This window comes from Vicia villosa, linkage group LG1, assembly GCF_029867415.1.
Source record: "Vicia villosa cultivar HV-30 ecotype Madison, WI linkage group LG1, Vvil1.0, whole genome shotgun sequence".
NCBI classification, from domain to species: Eukaryota; Viridiplantae; Streptophyta; class Magnoliopsida; order Fabales; family Fabaceae; genus Vicia; species Vicia villosa.
The window spans coordinates 179,374,619-179,396,147 of NC_081180.1; the positions used below are offsets into that span (position 1 = coordinate 179,374,619).

A 21,529-nucleotide genomic window follows, 5' to 3' on the forward strand; every position below is an offset into this window, starting at 1 on the left:
CAAGAGCTTTTGGGTAGGTCAGTCAGAGTTGGTGAGTTATTTGGTTGTTCACCCTCTTCGACCTCTTATAAACTTATCGTTGCATTATGCTTTAAGGCCGGGGAAGAGATATCACCTTGCTTCAAGGTCTTAGAGGAGAGACACTAAGGGGGGCATTGCCTTCGGTAAGACTTTTTCTCCCCTTAATGACAAGGTGTCATTGTGACTCTTGGGGTTATGTATCCATTACTCCTGACGCTTAACCTTCTTCCTGAATAGGCAAACTTTCCTCTTATCTAGTGGGATGGATGACATTTTTTCTGCAAAAAGTAAAAAAAGTTATAAGTAACTAGGCAAGTAAATAATCCTAACAAACCGATGGTCATTATGATCTCAAACTTATACATATATTTATCTATCTCGTTGTCCTTTCCCCGATCTAAAACACCCATGGTATATGAGCTCATAACCTTAAATTCACCCAAAAGTTGAACTACCTCCCTCTTAGAAGAGGTAAGGTTGTCAAAGTTAAAACTAGTGATCACCCCTGGGTTCTCTGTCCAAGTCATATGGAAGCGAGGGACACCATTCACCCTATTCGTAATCATATGGAGGCTCCATATTGCCCGCTAACTCTCACAAATCTATTATTCCATTTTTTATAATTGTTAGAGTGAGGCTTGAACAATGTTTTCCCAAGTAGGACACCAAAAGTTACCCAACCTATTTTGGTACCATTCTTATTACAGTAAAAGGAAAATAGCATCCATATAGTATGGCTAACTTCCAACTTCTAGCATATAATCTAAAATGTTTGAATAAATCCTCAACAATTTGGCAAAATCTAGGAAAGAGCAACATTGGCATTCACTAGAATCTACGCTTTAAACAAGGTAAATGGGATACAAATCCCTAAATCTTAAAAAATAGGGAGGTGAATATATAAGTAGGGACAAGGCGGGTCAGGTAGGACATCCATGTTAACCTGTTCCTCCTCAACACATGCCTCCGGAATAACACCTTCCTCATTGCCAGTGTTGGAAAAGCCAATTTGTCGCCAAAAGGAGGCAACCCTCTCCTCAGTGGTGTATAGGGTCCTGCATTCTTCAACACTCATATATTTAACATTTATAGCCACCATCATTTGTTGGGAGTTTCATGGGAAAAACTAGAAGAACTAGTGTCATTATCACTCACAGAACTACTATTGCTTTCGTAAATCCCAAATATGCCTACTTCTAAGATCCTATAGTTAATTAAACAATCTTCCCATTTAACATTCCTCGTGCAACGCAAATCTAAATCTAAATACATTTCAATCCATTCTATAATGTTCAAAGGATCAATCACCCTACCACTTTTATCTAAATCCATAATGATTTCTATCAAAGGAGAAAAGGAGGAAGGAATGTAAATACCTATACCTGCAAGTAGGGGATTGAAAGTTTAACTTGGTGAAGATGAAAAACAATTTTCTATGAGGTTGATGGATTTTTATGGAGTTTAGAGAAAGCTTTGAAGTATAAAGTATCAAAAATAGTTGATAGTGAGGGCCGAACCCATTTTATAGGGATTTGATGGCTAACCCTAGTGTAATCAACAACCTCTCAATAAATATCAACAATTGCAAAAAGATTCCCCACGTCTCTTACACGTTTAAGAAACCTTTGCCTATTTGGCTTCCTGAAACAAATTCATCATTATCTACAGTTAATGTTGCACGTGCACTCACCTAAACGAGCATCCGGGGACTCATCTTAATTGAGATTTGAAGATTCACTCTCAGTTCTTCTTGAGGGACTCGTCCAAAGTTCTACTTGAGGGACTCGTCCAATGTTCTGCCTCAGGGACTCTTCCATGCGTGAAGATTAGAGGCAATCGAACTAAATCACTCTGTCCTTAACAAGCCCATATATTTGAGGGGCTGTATTGGGCCCTATACGAGAGATAAGCTTACCAAGCTTGAAAAAAATGGCCTAAAAGAAGCAATACAAATCTCATTGAGGGAGGATGAATACCACATGTCGACCAAAGTTGGTTTTTTAGTCGCCCATTGGTCATAACCCTCGCCCATTGGTTGCATCACTCGCTCCTGTTGGGCTTGGGTCAAACCAACTCTTATCTGTAACACCCTTCTAAACCCCGCGGAATATTAACATTAATCAGAGTAAAACATGAACAAGGGTATTACAACTCCAATAAAATAAATAAATATTCATGTCATGCCATAAAAAGGAACGATAAACCAAAAATTATTCAGGTAGCATGTTAACACAGCGGAATATTCTTAACAACTGAATAATCAAACATTCGGAGTCGGAGACTCATAATTCAACCATAAACCATAAACAAAACAGAAGTTTATCAGCCAATCCTAAAATAACGTTCCCGGTGTTACACGACCAGAGCATGACACAGACCCAACTGAATCTAACGAACTACTTGACGAGCTAATCCTCACCAAGTACACAAGCTACTCCTCAATCTGAAAAATAACGACAGTAAGGGTGAGTTTCATTCGCATTAACAAATGTTATAGGAATATAAACAATACAACTTCATCCATACATTATTCACCCAAATCAATTATATTCAGATAGCATAGCAACATTTATCAAATACAGTCATTCATACCAAAATACACACAAATTGCAACATTGGACAACTTCCATTCATGTTACAATTATACACAGCAACCTAATGCAATGCGACTAAATGCATGTGGTACCAAACATGGGATAACCCATCTCACCGATCCACCACCATAAAGATTCGGCTACTTCTCTCACTAATTCCACACAATGGGAATTAGCTACCGCTGTCCCACCACCATAAGGGATACAGCCCACAACATGATTATGAAATGCATGCATCAACCACGACATGCTCATCATCAACATTCACCAACAATTCATAATCATTATTTCACAACATACAAGCATAATAATATCACAACCATTTGATATTCACCACAACATAATACATTTAATCACAACAATATATTATCATCTCAGCAATCATACTAGCTCAAAACACCGCATAGCATGTTCGTACTATTACTCAATCTACTATCAAATACCAATTCACAAAACCAACAAAATGATCTTTCAATTATAATCCCCTAATATACACCATAAAATAGGGAATTAATTCATCTACCATGTCCTCGAAACGGCGAACAAAAAGGATTAACGGTTTAGTAGTTACGGATTTTTAAAATAAATATTTTTCCAAAAAGCTTCAGTGGTAACCGGTTACCTAAATGATGTAACCGGTTACATCACTGACAGTAACTTTTATTTTTCAATTTCGCCCAGTGGTAACCGGTTACCTAAATGATGTAACCGGTTACATCATTGCGAAATGCAGTTCTTCGCCTATTTGAGACCATGTAATCGGTTACCTCCCTCATGTAATCGGTTACATTACTGATATAGCAGAAAAATCACTTTTCTGCAGCACTGTTTTCATCCCAAGTGCGAACCCAATCATTCCAAAACGTCCAAAATCTCATCACAGTACGAAAATGCACATTTATACATACTTCTAACAGATATTAACATCAGTAACCAACATCAAACATCATTCACAACAACTCAATTGCATCATACATCATAAATTGAACCTAAAGTTCTACAAACCCCAAAACCCCCAAACACCAACATATAATCCAATTCAAAATCCTAACATACGAATTCAATCGAATCATTCATAATACCCATAATAGAGGTTAATGAGAAGAATCCCCCTTACCTCGATGTCGAATTCTTGGCTGCTCTTGCTCTTCGCACTTGCTCTTCTCCCAATTTCACGTTCAATCTTCTCTTCTCCTTTTTGGTTCTCTTTTCACAATATTTCTTCTTTTCTATTTTATGAAAAATAGAACCTTAGTTTAGTAAAAGGCTTTGCAACTGACACACCCCCCAATTGCTACTTGCGACATTGGCCCATTAGCCTCATTAATCCATATTTCTCAAATAATTCAATTAATTCTAATATTTAATAAAAAAATTAATTAAATTAAATAAAGAAATTTATGGGGTGTTACAACCCTCCCCCACTAGAAAAGTTTTCGTCCTCGAAAACATACCTTAGGCAAAGAGTTCCGGGTAGGAGTCCTTCATCTGGCTCTCCAATTCCCATGTAACATTTCCACCGGCTGGTCCTCCCCAAGCTACTCTGACCAACTCTATCTCCTTGCCACGCAATTGTTTCACCTTCCGATCCTCAATCCTCATAGGCAAAGCTTCAACTGTCAGATTATCCTTTACCTGTACATCATCCACTTGGATCACATGAGATGGATCAACAATGTATTTCCTCAACTGTGACACATGGAATACATCATGCAGATTCGCAAGCGTCGGTGGCAACGCAATGCGATAAGCCACCTCTCCTACTCTTTCTGAAACCTGAAACGGGCCAATAAAACGCGGAGTCAACTTCCTTGACTTTAGAGCTCTTCCGATACCAGTCATAGGAGTAACTCTCATAAACACGTGATCTCCTTCTTGAAATTCAAGTGTTCTCCGTCTCTTGTCATGATAACTCTTCTGACGACTTTGAGAGGCCTTCATCTTCTCCTGAATCATCTAAATCTTTTCCGTCGTTTCTTGAACAATCTCTGGTCCAATCACCGCACTTTCGCCAGATTCATACTAACATAAAGGCGTCCTACACCTCCGACCATAAAAAGCTTCAAACGGAGCCATACCAATACTCGAGTGAAAACTATTATTATAGGTAAATTCGATCAAGGGTAGATAACTATCCCAAGTACCACCTTTTTCCAACACACAAGCACGCAACAAATCTTCTAGCGATTGAATAGTTCTTTCTGTCTGTCCATCGGTCTGCGGATGATAAGCAGAACTCAATCTTAGCTTAGTACCCAAGGCCTTCTGCAAACCTTCCCAAAATTTGGATGTAAACCTTGGATCTCTATCTGACATGATACTCGAAGGAATACCATGTAAACTCACTATCTTCTCAATGTACAATTGAGCCAGCTTCTCCATCGGGTAATCCATTCTCATTGGTATAAAATGAGCAGACTTTGTCAACCTATCTACAATAACCCAAATGGCTTCATAGTTCTTCACCGTCCTCGGTAAGCCAGAAACAAAATCCATAGATATACTATCCCACTTTCATTCTGGAATAAATAACGGTTGCATAGCTCCATATGGTTTCTGATGCTCAATCTTCGACTTCTGACAAGTCAAACAAGCATAGACAAATTCAGCTATTTCCTTTTTCATTCCAGGCCACCAAAACAGCTTCTTTAAATCATGATACATCTTGGTAGCACCAGGATGTATACTCAATCCACTACGATGTCCTTCTTCGAGAATACTCTTCCTCAATTTGGAAACATTAGGAACACAAACACGATTATCAAACCTTATAATACCATTCTCGTCGATTCTGAATTCACCTCCCTTGCCTTGGTTAATCAGAGTCAACTTATCCACCAACTCTACATCAGCTTTCTGACCCTCTCGAATCTCTTCCAGAATACCACTAGTCAGCTTCAGCATACCCAACTTAACACTGACAGGAGTGCCTTCGCATACTAAACTCAAATCTCTGAATTGTTCAATTAAATCTAATTCTCTCGCCATAAGCATAGACATATGCAAAGACTTCCTACTCAAAGCATCGGCAACCACGTTTGCTTTACCCAGATGGTAATTCAGTCCAAAATCATAATCCTTGAGGAACTCTAACCACCTTCTTTGCCTCATATTCAGCTCTTTTTGATCAAAGAGATACTTCAGGCTCTTATGATCACTAAACACTTCAAACCTCGAACCATACAGATAATGTCTCCACAATTTCAACACAAATACCACTGCTGCCAACTCTAAGTCATGAGTCGGATAGTTTCTCTCATGCACTTTGAGTTGTCTCGACGCATAAGCGACTACCTGTTGATTCTGCATTAGTACACCTCCTAATCCCAACAATGAAGCATCACAATACACAACAAAAGATTCTGCCGGATTCGGCAAAATCAAGATCGGTGCACTAGTCAACCTCCTCTTCAACTCTTGGAATCCTTTTTCACATTTCGAATCCCAGATAAATGCTTGACCCTTCCTAGTCAACTTAGTTAATGGCAATGCTAACTTTGAAAAACCTTCGATGAACTTTCTATAGTAACCCGCAAGACCAAGGAAACTACGAATTTCGGAAACTGACCTCGGAGCTTCCCATTGAGACACTGCTTCCACTTTCGTTGGGTCAACGGCAATACCATCTTTAGAAATTACATGCCCAAGAAAGCTTACTTCACTTAGCCAGAACTCACACTTTGACAGTTTTGCATAAAGTTTCTTTTCTTTCAATAGTTTTAATACCACCCTTAGATGCTCTGCATGTTCTTCTTCACTCTTAGAATATATTAGAATATCATCGATAAATACCACCACGAACTGATCCAGGTAAGGATGGAAGATCCTATTCATATACTCCATGAAAACTCCCGGCGCATTCGTCACTCCAAATGGCATCACTGTATACTCATAATGACCATACCTTGTTCTAAATGCCGTTTTTTGAATATCGTCCGTCTTCACCCGAATCTGATGATATCCCGACCTCAAGTCAATTTTGCTGAACACACTCGCACCAACCAGTTGATCCATCAAATCATCAATCCTCGGTAATGGATACCGATTCTTGATAGTAACTTTATTCAGCTGTCTATAATCCACACACAATCTCATAGAGCCTTCTTTCTTCTTTACTAACAACACTGGCGCACCCCACGGCGACACACTAGGACGAATGAATTCTTTTTCCAGCAATTCTTCTAGCTGGTTCTTCAACTCTGCTAATTCAGATTCCGACATACGATACGGCGCCATCGACACAGGACTAGTTCCAGGAACTAACTCAATAGCAAATTCTACCTCCCTCTCTGGCGATAACTCTCTTACATCTTCTTGGAAAACTTCTGGAAATTCACATACTACCGGTAAGTCACTACTTACCGCTTTCTTTTTCACTTCCATGGATGCAATCAATATAAATAAGGCAGCCCCGTCCTTCATTGCTTCATCCACTTGTCTAGCAGTCATCGCTAAATTCTCGATACTGACATCTTCCGGAAAAATAACTGTCTTAGTGAAACAGTTGATGTGAACCCGATTGATTTGCAACCAATTCATGCCCAGAATAATATCAAGTTGTTCCAAAGGAAGGCACACTGAGTCCATTCCGAACTCTCTACCAAAAATATCAATTGAACAGTTCAAACAGGCAAATGAAGTAGTCACTGAACCCGACGCAGGAGTGTCAATGGTCATACTTCCATTAATATCAGATATTTCCAAGTTCAGACGTTTAGCACAATCCAACGAAATAAACGAGTGAGTTGCTCCAGTATCTATTATTGCAATTAAAGGAGTGCCATGGATGAAACACATACCTTTAATCAATCGATCCTCTGGAGTAGTCTCTGAACCTGATAAAGCGAAAACTTTACCCCCAGCTTGATTCTTCTTTGGCTTAGGAAACTGTGGACTAATATGGCCCTCTTCACCACAGTTATAACAAGTCACAGTCCTTCCCTTGCAGTCAACAGCAATGTGGCCTGCTTTGCCACACCTGTAGCACTTCTTCTCTTCACTCTTGCACTCGTGAACACGATGTCCCGGTTCCCCACACTTAAAGCACTTAACAGGAGCACTAGAGTCTCCCCCACTAGGCTTCTTCCAACTTCCAGCTTTATAATTACCTCTACCATATGGTTTACCACGGTCCATAGGCTTCTTCCCTTTCTTGTCAACTAACTCGCGGGAGTGAGATGACTTCAGCTTGAGGTTATCCTCTTCATAGATTCTACTACAATCTACCAAATCAGTAAACCGACGAATCCTTTGATACCTGATTCCCTGCTTAATCTCATCACGGAGGCCATTCTCGAACTTGACACATTTTGAAAATTCGCTCGCCTCATCATTGTTATAGTGGACATAGTACTTGGCCAGCTCAACAAACTTTGAAGCATATTCCGGTACCGTCATGTTACCTTGTGTCAGCTCCAAAAACTCAACTTCTTTCTTGCCCCGAATATCCTCAGGAATTCTCGCCTGAATACAGCCCAAGTAATCGCTACACCTGCAGATTCAAGCTCATCCCTGCTAGCCATCCACCAATCATCAGCTTCTTCAGACAGCATGTGAGTCCCATACCTCACCTTCAGATTTTCAGCACAATCGATCACTCTGAAGATCCTTTCAATTTCCTTCAGCCACCTCTGGGCGCCTTCGGGATCGTGCGTGCCTTTGAACAATGGAGGATTGTTCCTCTGAAAACTGTTCAGCTGCCTGTCAGCACCAATACCAGCTCCATTGGCATTCCCTCCCAACACACCAGCAATCATGCCCAGAGCCTCAGCGATCGCGTCGTCATTTCTTCCTCCTCTTCTGGCCATTGTTCTGCTAAATATCAAACAATATTCATTAGAACAAGAAGTATCGACAATGTCAACCTTACACTAATCGTATACGAAGGATTAACTGACACTAAGACTCTGACTCAAACGACCGGCTATGCTCTGATACCACTATTGTAACACCCTTCTAAACCCCGCGGAATATTAACATTAATCAGAGTAAAACATGAACAAGGGTATTACAACTCCAATAAAATAAATAAATATTCATGTCATGCCATAAAAAGGAACGATAAACCAAAAATTATTCAGGTAGCATGTTAACACAGCGGAATATTCTTAACAACTGAATAATCAAACATTCGGAGTCGGAGACTCATAATTCAACCATAAACCATAAACAAAACAGAAGTTTATCAGCCAATCCTAAAATAACGTTCCCGGTGTTACACGACCAGAGCATGACACAGACCCAACTGAATCTAACGAACTACTTGACGAGCTAATCCTCACCAAGTACACAAGCTACTCCTCAATCTGAAAAATAACGACAGTAAGGGTGAGTTTCATTCGCATTAACAAATGTTATAGGAATATAAACAATACAACTTCATCCATACATTATTCACCCAAATCAATTATATTCAGATAGCATAGCAACATTTATCAAATACAGTCATTCATACCAAAATACACACAAATTGCAACATTGGACAACTTCCATTCATGTTACAATTATACACAGCAACCTAATGCAATGCGACTAAATGCATGTGGTACCAAACATGGGATAACCCATCTCACCGATCCACCACCATAAAGATTCGGCTACTTCTCTCACTAATTCCACACAATGGGAATTAGCTACCGCTGTCCCACCACCATAAGGGATACAACCCACAACATGATTATGAAATGCATGCATCAACCACGACATGCTCATCATCAACATTCACCAACAATTCATAATCATTATTTCACAACATACAAGCATAATAATATCACAACCATTTGATATTCACCACAACATAATACATTTAATCACAACAATATATTATCATCTCAGCAATCATACTAGCTTAAAACACCGCATAGCATGTTCGTACTATTACTCAATCTACTATCAAATACCAATTAACAAAACCAACAAAATGATCTTTCAATTATAATCCCCTAATATACACCATAAAATAGGGAATTAATTCATCTACCATGTCCTCGAAACGGCGTACAAAAAGGATTAACGGTTTAGAAGTTACGGATTTTTAAAATAAATATTTTTCCAAAAAGCTTCAGTGGTAACCAGTTACCTAAATGATGTAACCGGTTACATCACTGACAGTAACTTTTATTTTTCAATTTCGTCCAGTGGTAACCGGTTACCTAAATGATGTAACCGGTTACATCATCGCGAAATGCAGTTCTTCGCCTATTTGAGACCATGTAATCGGTTACCTCCCTCATGTAACCGGTTACATTACTGATATAGCAGAAAAATCACTTTTCTGCAGCACTGTTTTCATCCCAAGTGCGAACCCAATCATTCCAAAACGTCCAAAATCTCATCACAGTACGAAAATGCACATTTATACATACTTCTAACAGATATTAACATCAATAACCAACATCAAACATCATTCACAACAACTCAATTGCATCATACATCATAAATTGAACCTAAAGTTCTACAAACCCCAAAACCTCCAAACACCGACATATAATCCAATTCAGAATCCTAACATACGAATTCAATCGAATCATTCATAATACCCATAATAGAGGTTAATGAGAAGAATCCCCCCTTACCTCGATGTCGAATTCTTGGCTGCTCTTGCTCTTCGCACTTGCTCTTCTCCCAATTTCACGTTCAATCTTCTCTTCTCCTTTTTGGTTCTCTTTTCACAATATTTCTTCTTTTCTATTTTATGAAAAATAGAACCTTAGTTTAGTAAAAGGCTTTGCAACTGACACACCCCCCAACTGCTACTTGCGACACTGGCCCATTAGCCTCATTAATCCATATTTCTCAAATAATTCAATTAATTCTAATATTTAATAAAAAAATTAATTAAATTAAATAAAGAAATTTATGGGGTGTTACATTATCCACTTATGAAACACGAGAAATGACGTTTCCTTAAGCACTAAGAATATGAAATGCTTAGTTAAAGGGGGAAACTATGTTCTCCAAAATAATAAGGAGAATAAGCTTTTCCATGTCTCACACTCTCGAGAGAGGTGTAAAATAACCGCTCCATGGGTCCAAAAATTCAGGCCCAATGGACCTTTATAAACACCTCAATCGCATGATTGAAAAGAAATCGTCCTACTCACCTAAATCTCACATATAAAGAGATTGTCTCCACTCAACGTGAACTTGTTTTAACACCAATAACAACCCTAAAACATCACACACATTCCTCTAAATACTTGATTATCCTTATTGTACGTTTTTAACATGTAGATAATTGTTTATAATACATGCTTTAGGGGCGGTCTTCATAATTTTATTTATTTTTTATTTTATTTTTGGTTTGGTTTAAGTTCTTTAAATTTTGTTATTTTTTTGGTATTTTAAATAATTTTTAGATTTATAAAAATGTGTACACATTAAATGGAGAGATTATTTACACATTAATTGATTAAAAATATAAAAGAATTTTAAATTTGATTATTTGTTATTTGAGATTTTTTTGATAAATGTAATAATGAATTTATATACTTTTTATTCATAAAGTTGGATTAAAATTTAATTGTTATCATGTCTAGATATCACACACAATTAGTCCATTATTTCTGAATGTCTAAATATTAATAAATTAATTGTAAAATAGAAAATTAATTCAGAGAATGCAATGTATATTGGAGGTCAACTCATGTTAGTAATAAAAAATGAAATAAGGAAATAATAACTTCTCATTATCACTTTTTTTATTCCATTATTTAATTTAAAATTAAACAATTATAAACGATTCCATCATAATATTAATTTTTTTCATACATATAGATATAAATATATAAAATACATATTTTTTTAAATTATTGATTTATAAATATATATATATATATATATATATATATATATATATATATATATATATATATATATATATATATATATATATATATATATATATATATATATATATCTTAAATCAACAATTTACATTAATTTAACTAAACTATAATATCAATTGATTTAATTACCCGAATGTACATAATATTTCCTTCTCTTATAATTATTATTATTATTATGTATTTATTTTTAGTCAAAATTAATATTATAATATTATTATTATTATAGTGACAAAAATTTATATTATTAATTTGAGTTTAATAAATATATAAGTTTAATGATAGTTCACTTTTAGTGTAATGTAATACTGTATTACATACATCCAAATAAAATCTTAAAATTTATGAAGTCATATAGCTATTTTAAAAATAAAAGTAATATTCCTTTTTCTTTAAATATATATGTCTTTTTTTACCATGTTTAATAATTTTCAACATCCTTAAAGAGTATATGTTAAAATAAAATTTTGTTCCAACACTATATTTATATTTATTTAATTAAATTAATACATACTAATTAAAGTTATTTCATCCATCATTTAAATTTAATGTAAGTATAAAGTTACTTTACTATATTATTTAAATCCTTTTATTATGACACAAAATTGTTTATTATTTTATAATATATATAAATAATGTATATTGTTATATAAAATTAATAAAAGTGCAAATTGAATAAATTCAATGTACTAAAAAGTTATTACCAATACAAATTATTAATTCAACATTACTCTTTATGTCTAAAAGTATAAAACACTTTTAAAAAAAATCTTAAAATATTAGTCACAATACCAATTTAATTTTAATGATTTTTTTTATTCTACTATCTACTATTTATTATTTTTAATTAAAAAAATTCATGTCATCAATAAAATATAATTCCATAAATTTAACATAATATTTTTCATATAAAATTAATTATATTTTTTAAACATTATAAAATTATAAAAATATCAAATAATTTAAAACATAAAAAAATTTAATTGAAATATACTGACAATATAAAAAATTAATCATAAAAATTAGATATTGAAAAGAAATTGACTTTTATAAAAGTAGATAAATTGAGAGTGTGAAATTAAATAATAAAGTAACAGAAGAGAGCGCGTGTCCGTGTTGTCTGAATTCCGAGGTTTATTAAATAAAGGGTTAAATATGTTTTTGGTCCTCTTAAATATTGTGAAATTCGTTTTTAGTCCCTCAAAAAATTTTCTTCAAAGAATGATCCTCTTAAAATTTTCCGTCTGCACTTTTGGTCCCTACCGTCTATTTGGTCTAACGGAAGCTGACATGGCATGCCATGTGTCACGCCACGTCATTTAAAGTCAACACTACATAAAACATAGAAATTGCGCGGGTTAGAAACCCCCTCTAAATAACTGGAAAAACATTAATTTTTCACTGACAATTAATCAAATAGTTGGTAGACAAATTGTTTTTATCCCTCATTCTTCACATCATCATCAACGTGTCTTATTATTTGATAATTTCCCATGGATTCTTAGCAAGAGTTTTTATTTTATTTTAAAATAAGTAGCTCTGAATGGTTTATTGACTTGCAATATGATTTAGAATACACCAACATGGTGAGTCTTTAATCCCAAAGAGTATGGCATAAGAGTTACCAGCAAGTAGCTGTAAATGATATATTGACTTGCAATATGGTTAGAATACACCAACATGTTAAGTCTTTAATCACAGAGTGTGGCATAAGAGTTACCAACAGAGTTCCTTGTCAAAACAAACACATGAGAGAAGATTATATTAGCTTGGCTATGATGAATACATAGTCCTTTTATGGTCAGAATTCCATTAAATAAGTGGTTTTGCTTTTATAGTTTTAGTTGTTCACTGGTTTTGGTTTTAAATATAAACTTCTAAATGTTTTCTCGAGATTACATTAGCTTGGCTATGATGAATACATGGTCCTTTTAATTTGGTGCTTTGACTCAAACTTTGGGTACTTTGATCCCTTTAATTTGAGAAGATGGATTTGTAGTTGCTGCTAGTGTGGCAGGAACTATGCCAATGAGTGATTGAATTTTTAGAATCATTTCCTGTCTGTCTTATATGTTTACTGCAACATGCATTTTATTCTGTGACATAGATCTAAAATGAAGATACATATGGTTCATTCCTTTAATGTCACACTTTCAATTATTTATTAGGTTTTTTTTAATGATGCCATATTTTTCATGAATTTTATAGTGTTGTTGCAACAAAAAAGAAGACGCCATTTAACCACTACGCTACAACTTATATTATTTTTTGTGTCTTGGTTACTGTTTGTTTTAGTGTCACTCAAACACTATATATACATATTGCCACTTTAAGTAACACAAGTCTATATCTCTCTTAGTTAAAAAAAATTTAAAGACCAAAGTAAATATATTCAAATTTGTCTTACCTCTATTAATTAGGACAAGAAATTTGTTTTATATTTATATAAAAGTTAGTTGGTTGATGATTATATTGATTTGTGTTAGACTAAATTTAATGTTTTTTTTTTTGTTTTACAGCGTAAAACTGCATAGAAGTTGTTGAAGGCATTCACAAAATAAGGACACATTTGAACCATAATGATAAACTTTAGTCTTAGTGATTTTAGTTTTGTGAGATCAAATATACATTTGATACATTCTTTTTTATTTTATTTTGGACAACTTCAAAGCTTGATATCAATAATGGTTTACTGCTACAATGTAAGCATGCCATGTATTTTTTAGTTAATGTTAAGAAATTAGTGTTAATTAGAATTTCATTTAGTTACAGTCTTTTGTTATATATATATATTTAGAATTTCAACAGTAAACTTCAAATTATGTTGATGCTTGTTGATCATATCTTGATGAAGCAGCTAGGAGTTATAGAGAAGTTGATAATGATGTGAAGAATGAGGAGTAAAAATGATTTATCTACAACTACAACTGTTTGATTAATTATTTGTGAAAATTTAATGTATTTTTCCAGTTATTTTGAGGGTTTTTTTTTTGACCAAATTTTGAGGGGGTTTCAAACCCCCGCAATTTCACTCTTTTTATGTAGTATTGACTTTAACTGACATGGCGTGACACATGGCGTGCCACGTCAGCTTCCGTTAGACCAAATAGACGGTAGGGACCAAAAGTATGGACAGAAAATTTTAAGAGGATCATTCTTTAAAGCAAATTTTTTGAGGGACTAAAAACGAATTTCACAATATTTAGGAGGACCAAAAACATATTTAACCCTTAAATAAATTCAAATGAAAAAAAAAAACCCTCCCGCTAGAAAAACGTGAAATAAACTCATCTTTCGTCCAAAACTCAAACCCATTTCTCTCATTTCTCTTCTTCATCATCATCATCATCTACTGATTTTCGATTTTCTCTGCATCTCTTCAATCCAAACATGTCCACTCGCCACCACGAGAAAGAAAAAGGCGTCAATGTCCAAGTCCTACTTCGTTGCAGGTATTCATTCAATTTCATTTTCATAGCACTTTTCCATCATCAAATAATCGATTAATTGTTAATTCATTATTTTCCGTTCTTCTCCTTCAGACCTTTCAGTGAAGATGAATTACGCACCAATGCTCCTCAGGTTGTCACATGCAACGAATACAACCGAGAAGTTTCCGTTTCTCAGAACGTCGCCGGCAAGCACTTTGATCGAGTTTTCACTTTCGATAAGGTGATTTTCTCCCCAAATTCTTTGTAATTTCATCTGATTGTTTAATCATAAACCTAAGTGTTCATTGTTAATTCTTAATTTGGGGATAATGTAATGTAATGTAATGGCTGGTTAGAGTTTGCAATTTTTTCATGTATATGCTGCTGCAGGTCTTTGGTCCTTCTGCTAAGCAAAAAGATCTTTATGATCAAGCTGTTGTTCCGATAGTAAATGAAGTTCTAGAGGGCTTCAATTGCACAATATTTGCGTATGGTCAGACTGGTACAGGGAAGACATACACAATGGAAGGTGATTCCAAAAAGACAAAGGTACTGTACAAATACAATCTAGTGTCAGTCATTTCTATCGCAATCATTAATGAAATGCGTGTCCTGTACTGCATGCCTAGTCATTGATCATGTTTGATGAAGTTGTTTGATTATTATACAGAGTGGGCCTAATGGAGAGTTGCCTGCAGAAGCAGGAGTCATACCTAGGGCTGTTAAGCAGATTTTCGATACTCTTGAAGGCCAGAACGCTGAATATAGTGTGAAGGTTACTTTTTTAGAGTTGTATAATGAGGAGATCACTGATTTCCTTGCCCCCGAGGAAATTTCAAAAGTTTCTTTAGAGGAAAAGCAAAAAAAGCAGCTTCCTCTTATGGAGGATGGTAAAGGAGGTGTGCTTGTAAGAGGTCTTGAAGAAGAGATCGTAACAAGTGCTAGTGAAATTTTTACCCTACTGGAAAGGGGGTCTGCCAAACGGCGTACTGCAGAGACTTTATTGAACAAACAATCAAGTCGGTCACATTCTTTATTTTCTATTACAATTCACATCAAGGAAGCAACCCGGGAAGGTGAAGAACTTATAAAATGCGGGAAACTGAATTTGGTTGATCTAGCTGGTTCGGAAAATATCTCCCGTTCTGGTGCTAGAGAGGTATTATACTTTAAGCATACATCTTACTTGGTAAACACTGTTGGAATTTCCCAATGAATTGGATTTTTGTGATATTTAAGGGTCGTGCAAGAGAAGCAGGAGAAATCAATAAAAGTTTACTTACTTTAGGGCGTGTGATCTCTGCACTTGTGGAGCACCTTGGCCATATTCCTTACAGGTTTTTCCTCTTCTGTTTGTTTATGTCTGGATTATGCTCCATTCGATTTGTTAACACCGATCGTTTCTAGGCATCATTATATTAAGTTTTTGTTTGAGTCATTGTGTTTATATATCTACAGTTATGTATTTTGTATGTATATTTTTCCTGTTTGCTTATATAAAATAGTTGGAATTTAGAGATAGCAAGTTGACACGTTTATTGCGCGATTCACTTGGCGGAAGGACAAAAACCTGTATCATAGCGACCGTATCTCCTGCAGTTCATTGCTTAGACGAGACCTTGAGCACATTGGATTATGCTCACAGGGCGAAGAACATAAGAAATAGGCCAGAGGTTTGTTACTGTCCTTAAAGGGTTTGTTAAACTGTTCTTATCTAGTGATGTTTTTGTACTAGTAGTTTTTAATATATAACCACACATAATATGCACAGTTTTATTTCCCTTCTGAAAACAAAGACGCTGTTTTGAAAATTTGATTGCTCTGTTTGATCCATTATTAAGATGAATTCATTATTTTTGGGCCATTATCTTATGAATTTAGCTGTTTCAATTCAAATTTTGATTTGCAGAAAATTTAGTGCTTGTAGGTGATCAATGAAAGCGGTAATATTCTCTTATTCCAATTGCCGAGAGAACTTGCCTTCTATATACTAGTGTTTCAACTTTGTTGTCAAGCGAGCTTAAACTAGGCTGATGATAAGACGTTTTAGATATGTGTATATTTTCCTTTTTATTTACCATGTATCCATGGCACATGTTGTCTCATTCTGCTCTGATATGATTATTAAGGCTGAAGTTTTTTTTCCTTCTAATGTGGCTTTTCTAATTTTACCAGGTTAATCAAAAACTGATGAAAACAACTCTAATCAAGGATCTCTATGGTGAAATTGAACGCCTAAAGGGAGGTTAGTTGTGTTTTTCTCATGGTTGATAAATCAAGTTAGGTAAGGTTTTTAGCTTTGTCTCTTTTGAGAGTTTCTGAGGATGATGAAATTTGTGATTTTGATAAGAGGTGTATGCTGCTCGTGAGAAAAATGGCATCTACATACCAAAAGACAGATACATTCAACATGAGAATGAAAAGAAGGTTGTTTTCTAATGTTTTATTTTATACTGGTTAGTTGTTACCTTTATTATTGCAACACAAATATTTTGACATGTTTATCAGGAAATGTATTTATTTTATGTAACTTTCAATCACTGAGAATGTTATGTTACTTTTGTGTAGTTTGAAAATTTCTTTTTCCAAAATGTTTACTTTCTTGGTTTTTGTTCATTTATTGGAATGATCAGGCCATGTCAGATCAGGTTGTGCAGATGAATGGTGCATTGGACAGTCATAAGAAGGTTTCTTTTCTTGCCAGCTATATTATATTTAGACGATACTTTGGCCTGGTCCTTTTTCATGTCATGCTTAGTTTTTTTTGTTTTATTTTGTATATTCCAATTAGCAACTTGAGGAATTGCAAAGAAAATACGACGATCAAGTTTTGCAGTGCTCGCAATTGAGCTTAAAACTCGTTACCACTGAGGTAAGTCATCTGAGTATTTGTTATTTTTGTTGCAAAGTTCTATATGCATACTTATAAAAGAAACAATTATTTCCATACAGAAAAACTTGATGCAGACCAGCATATTGCTTGATAACACAGAGGAAGAATTAAAGAAATGTCGCTATATTCTGAAAGAAAAAGATTTTATCATTTCTGAGAAGAGGAAAGCAGGTATGATTGATTGTATGTTTTGATTTTATCATCATTAATTTTGTTGCTTTATATATTTTTTGTAAGATACTTCTTGACTTTGTTGTGCTAATGATATTTATTGCATGCAATAGAAAATGCTCTTACTCATCAAGCATGTGTTTTACGAGCTGATTTGGAAAAAGCTGTTCAAGATAATGCTTCATTGTTTTTGAAAATTGGTGAGTGTTTTTTTTCTTTTCATTGCTCTGATTATAAGAACATAATAATGTATATGTTATTGCATTTATTAGGTAGAGAAGAAACATTGAACATAGATAACAAAACTATGTTGAATAATTTTCAAGTGGAGCTGACCCAGCAAGTTGGTTCTCTTTGTAATACTGTGGCAACATCATTGTCTCGACAGAATGAGCACCTTGAACGTGTGGAGAACCTTTGTCAATCATTTTTGGGCATTCATGATAAGGTGCGTAAAATAATCTTTTGTCATGGTTTTACTAAATGTGTTGATTCATTTTCCTATGTTTAAAAAGTAGAAACTCCGGTCATGATTCTACATTTCTACTTATTGTATTCTTGTACTCATTCATGCATTCTTCTTTTTGTTGCTTGTAGGCAGTTGTTGATTTGAAACAGAAAATTACAACTCTAAGCGCTTCGTATACATCTCTTGTCAAAGCGATGCAAAATGTTGTGTGTTTGCATAAGTCGTATTCTGATGATACCTTTCAGAAACTATCATCTCTTATTTCTTCCAATGGTCACTCTGTTGAAGAAGTACGCAATGCTACAACTGTTGAAATTACTTACATTTAATTGGTAATGATGTCTTCCTAATATATCTTGTTCAGCAATAATAAGAAGTAACTTTTATCTCGTGAATCAGTTTCTTGCATCTGAGGCCACCAAAGCAGGTTCAATTTTTGATGGTCTTCAAACCTCTCTTTCATCGCAGCAGGGAGAATTGATACTTTTTTCAAGTGAACTACGCCATGTAAGTGCTTACGGGTTTCTTGTTGTTTATATCTATAACTTTTAGTCACTCATTCACATTAGTGTTTTTTACTCTTGCAATTATATATTTTCTTACATTTTTGGTCTGTATATTGTATCATTTATTTTTACTGTACAATTGATCTGTTTTATTTTTTTTGGCTTTGTAAAAAAAGAGATTAAGTGTCAATGCCAAGCAAATAAAGGATATATCCGAATGCACTCATGAATTTGAAGATAAGCTTTTAAAAGAAGCAAAAAAGCTTGAAAACTTTGCGTCTGCAGCTGATGAAATACAAACGAAGAGTATCGCTGAGTTTAAAAAAGCTTATGAGGTGATAACATGGCATTGTTAATTTATTCCTTTTTTAGAATAGTTTATGGTAGATACCATTTGCAAATTGCAACACTTATTCTGTGCAGGAGCAATCAAGATCTGATGCAGAGAAACTTGTAGCTGATATGACTAGTTTAGTATCAAATCACATTCATCGTCAAATTGATCTGGTCTGTTTCGAGTGTTTCTATTGATATATTCCATATTTTTTTTCTTTCTTTTGGAGAGGATTGTTGATGGGATGACATGAGCTTATGCCCCGTCAGTTAATACTGAAAAATGAAAATGGATCGGTGGTTGAACTTGCAGGTAGATACTAAGCTCATGGATCTTAGAAAAAATAGCATTGCTAGCAAGTCATTTTTGGATGAACATGTATCATCAGTGGGAGATATTCTGTCCGGTTCAAAGAGAAAGTGGCGGGGCATATGCACACAAGCGGAAAAAGATGCAAAGGACACCGTGGAATTTTCTGCCACTAAACATGGTTATATGGAGGAGCTTATACAACAGAGGTGAGTGTTTTTTCCTTTAGATTCACGCTTTTTCTGTTGCTTTACATTCTAACAATATCTTTTAAATTCATCTCTTTAGTATCAATACCGCTCAATCAGCTTCCCAAAATACAAAAAAGACAAATCAAGTTATAAATGAGATTGGAGTCAAACATATTTCAGAAGCAATGTCAATTATCAGGTGTGTGGCAAATTGATTGAAAATAACTGTTTGTGATGGTCACGACTCATCTCTTTCAGTCTTTCTAGTGTACTGTGTTTTCTCAACAATTAATCATCTCGTTACTGGATTTCCATTTGATATTGATTAATTTGGTACAGGGATGCTATCGATTGCAACACGCAGCATGATATTGAGATTAATTCTCTTCGGGTTACAGCTGTGGAAGATGCGGCAAAGAACAGTGATGAGACCCTTCAGCGGTTGAATGGTGAGTGTCGTGTTCATGATGTTTGTCCTTTGATTTAGCAATATTGTTTTGATGAGTTCGATACATGTTTTTTTGAATTCTTTCACGCAATGTGATTCACAATGCATGTAAATGCCTAGTGGTGTATGTATGTATGGCACTAATGCATGGATTTCAAAGTTCTTTGGTAATTTGTATGCTGCATTTATGTGGTTCGTTTCTTGTGATATATTTTGCAGACATGTCTATACAAGAGCGAGATTCCATATCTGATGTTTTGAATGTTGTCAAAGCTCACGCGAATACACTTGAAACCTTTAGAGAGGATCACTCTGGCCTAGCAACTTCGATTGAAGAAAAGTCACGAGAAATTTGTCAGCAGCAGTATAGAGTAGGTTTTTCTGACACAATCTTCTGTTTAATGTTCATAAGATGAGTTTTGCATGCTTTAAATAGGACATATTGATGTTAATGAAGTTATGTTTACGGCTTGCGATTTTGTATTTTCAGGACTATGAGCCATGTGGGATCACTCCAACAAAATGTGAACTTGAAGTTCCAAGTAAAGGGACAATAGAGTCTCTTCAATCCTTGCCAATGGAAACCCTTATTCAGGAATTTCGGGAAAACAATTCATATGAATCACTTGATATAAAGGAATTGAAACCGTCACTAATACCTCGTTCTCCTCTTAGTCAAGTAAATACAACCAAAGGGAGTAGTAACTTAGTTAATATCAATTAAGATAGTCCTCCCATTCATCATATTTTGCAACATCTGGAAGCATGTTGCTAAGTTTTGTTACTTCCTGTCATTCATTTGACAAATACCTTATAATGATATAGCTGCTTACTATTATAGGAGATAGGCATTCGGAATCCTGTGAAGAAAAAAAGTGTATCTTTGTTAGTTGTTACTCTGTGAATGTCCAAAATAGCATTTACTGTGTTACATTATCATATATTTACTTACAAAAAAAAATACTTTTAGGGGTGTAATGAGACATTATTTGGACAAAAATGTAATTACTTTTAATATGCTATTGAAGTAAAAATTGCAAAGTTTGCATTAATTTTGAATACAGGGCCGGCCCAAGGGTAAGGCGGGCTAGGCCCTCGCCTCAAAAAAATATTTTTTTAAAGATATTTTAAGTCTCAAAAGATTAAAATTTAGTATATTTTTTTGATAACGAAAATTGTGTAAAAATGTTTACTTACTTCAGTTGGTAAGTGAATGATGTTTTATTTGGAAGGTTCTATGTTCAAATTTTGTAGGGCTACAAAAGAGAAACTTTTAATATTCCTTTTATTAGAACTAACTAGTAAGAGACCCGTACTGC

The 21,529-nt window shown here is 34.8% G+C and overlaps 1 protein-coding gene across 1 annotated transcript; it reads left to right on the top strand.

Moving 5' to 3' along the window:
• The first annotated feature begins 14,747 nt into the window (after positions 1 to 14,747).
• On the top strand, positions 14,748 to 21,176 carry LOC131620773 (kinesin-like protein KIN-5C). The gene is made up of 22 exons (XM_058891934.1): positions 14,748 to 14,910; positions 15,001 to 15,130; positions 15,280 to 15,438; positions 15,560 to 16,048; positions 16,129 to 16,226; positions 16,406 to 16,562; positions 17,065 to 17,134; positions 17,240 to 17,316; positions 17,523 to 17,576; positions 17,681 to 17,761; positions 17,842 to 17,953; positions 18,067 to 18,153; positions 18,226 to 18,401; positions 18,551 to 18,712; positions 18,822 to 18,929; positions 19,105 to 19,263; positions 19,352 to 19,435; positions 19,575 to 19,780; positions 19,860 to 19,961; positions 20,102 to 20,211; positions 20,430 to 20,581; positions 20,701 to 21,176. Exons 1-22 carry the CDS (start codon positions 14,849 to 14,851, stop codon positions 20,932 to 20,934), a joined length of 3,069 nt encoding a protein of 1,022 aa, XP_058747917.1. The 5' UTR covers positions 14,748 to 14,848; the 3' UTR covers positions 20,935 to 21,176.
• The last annotated feature ends 353 nt before the right edge of the window (positions 21,177 to 21,529 follow it).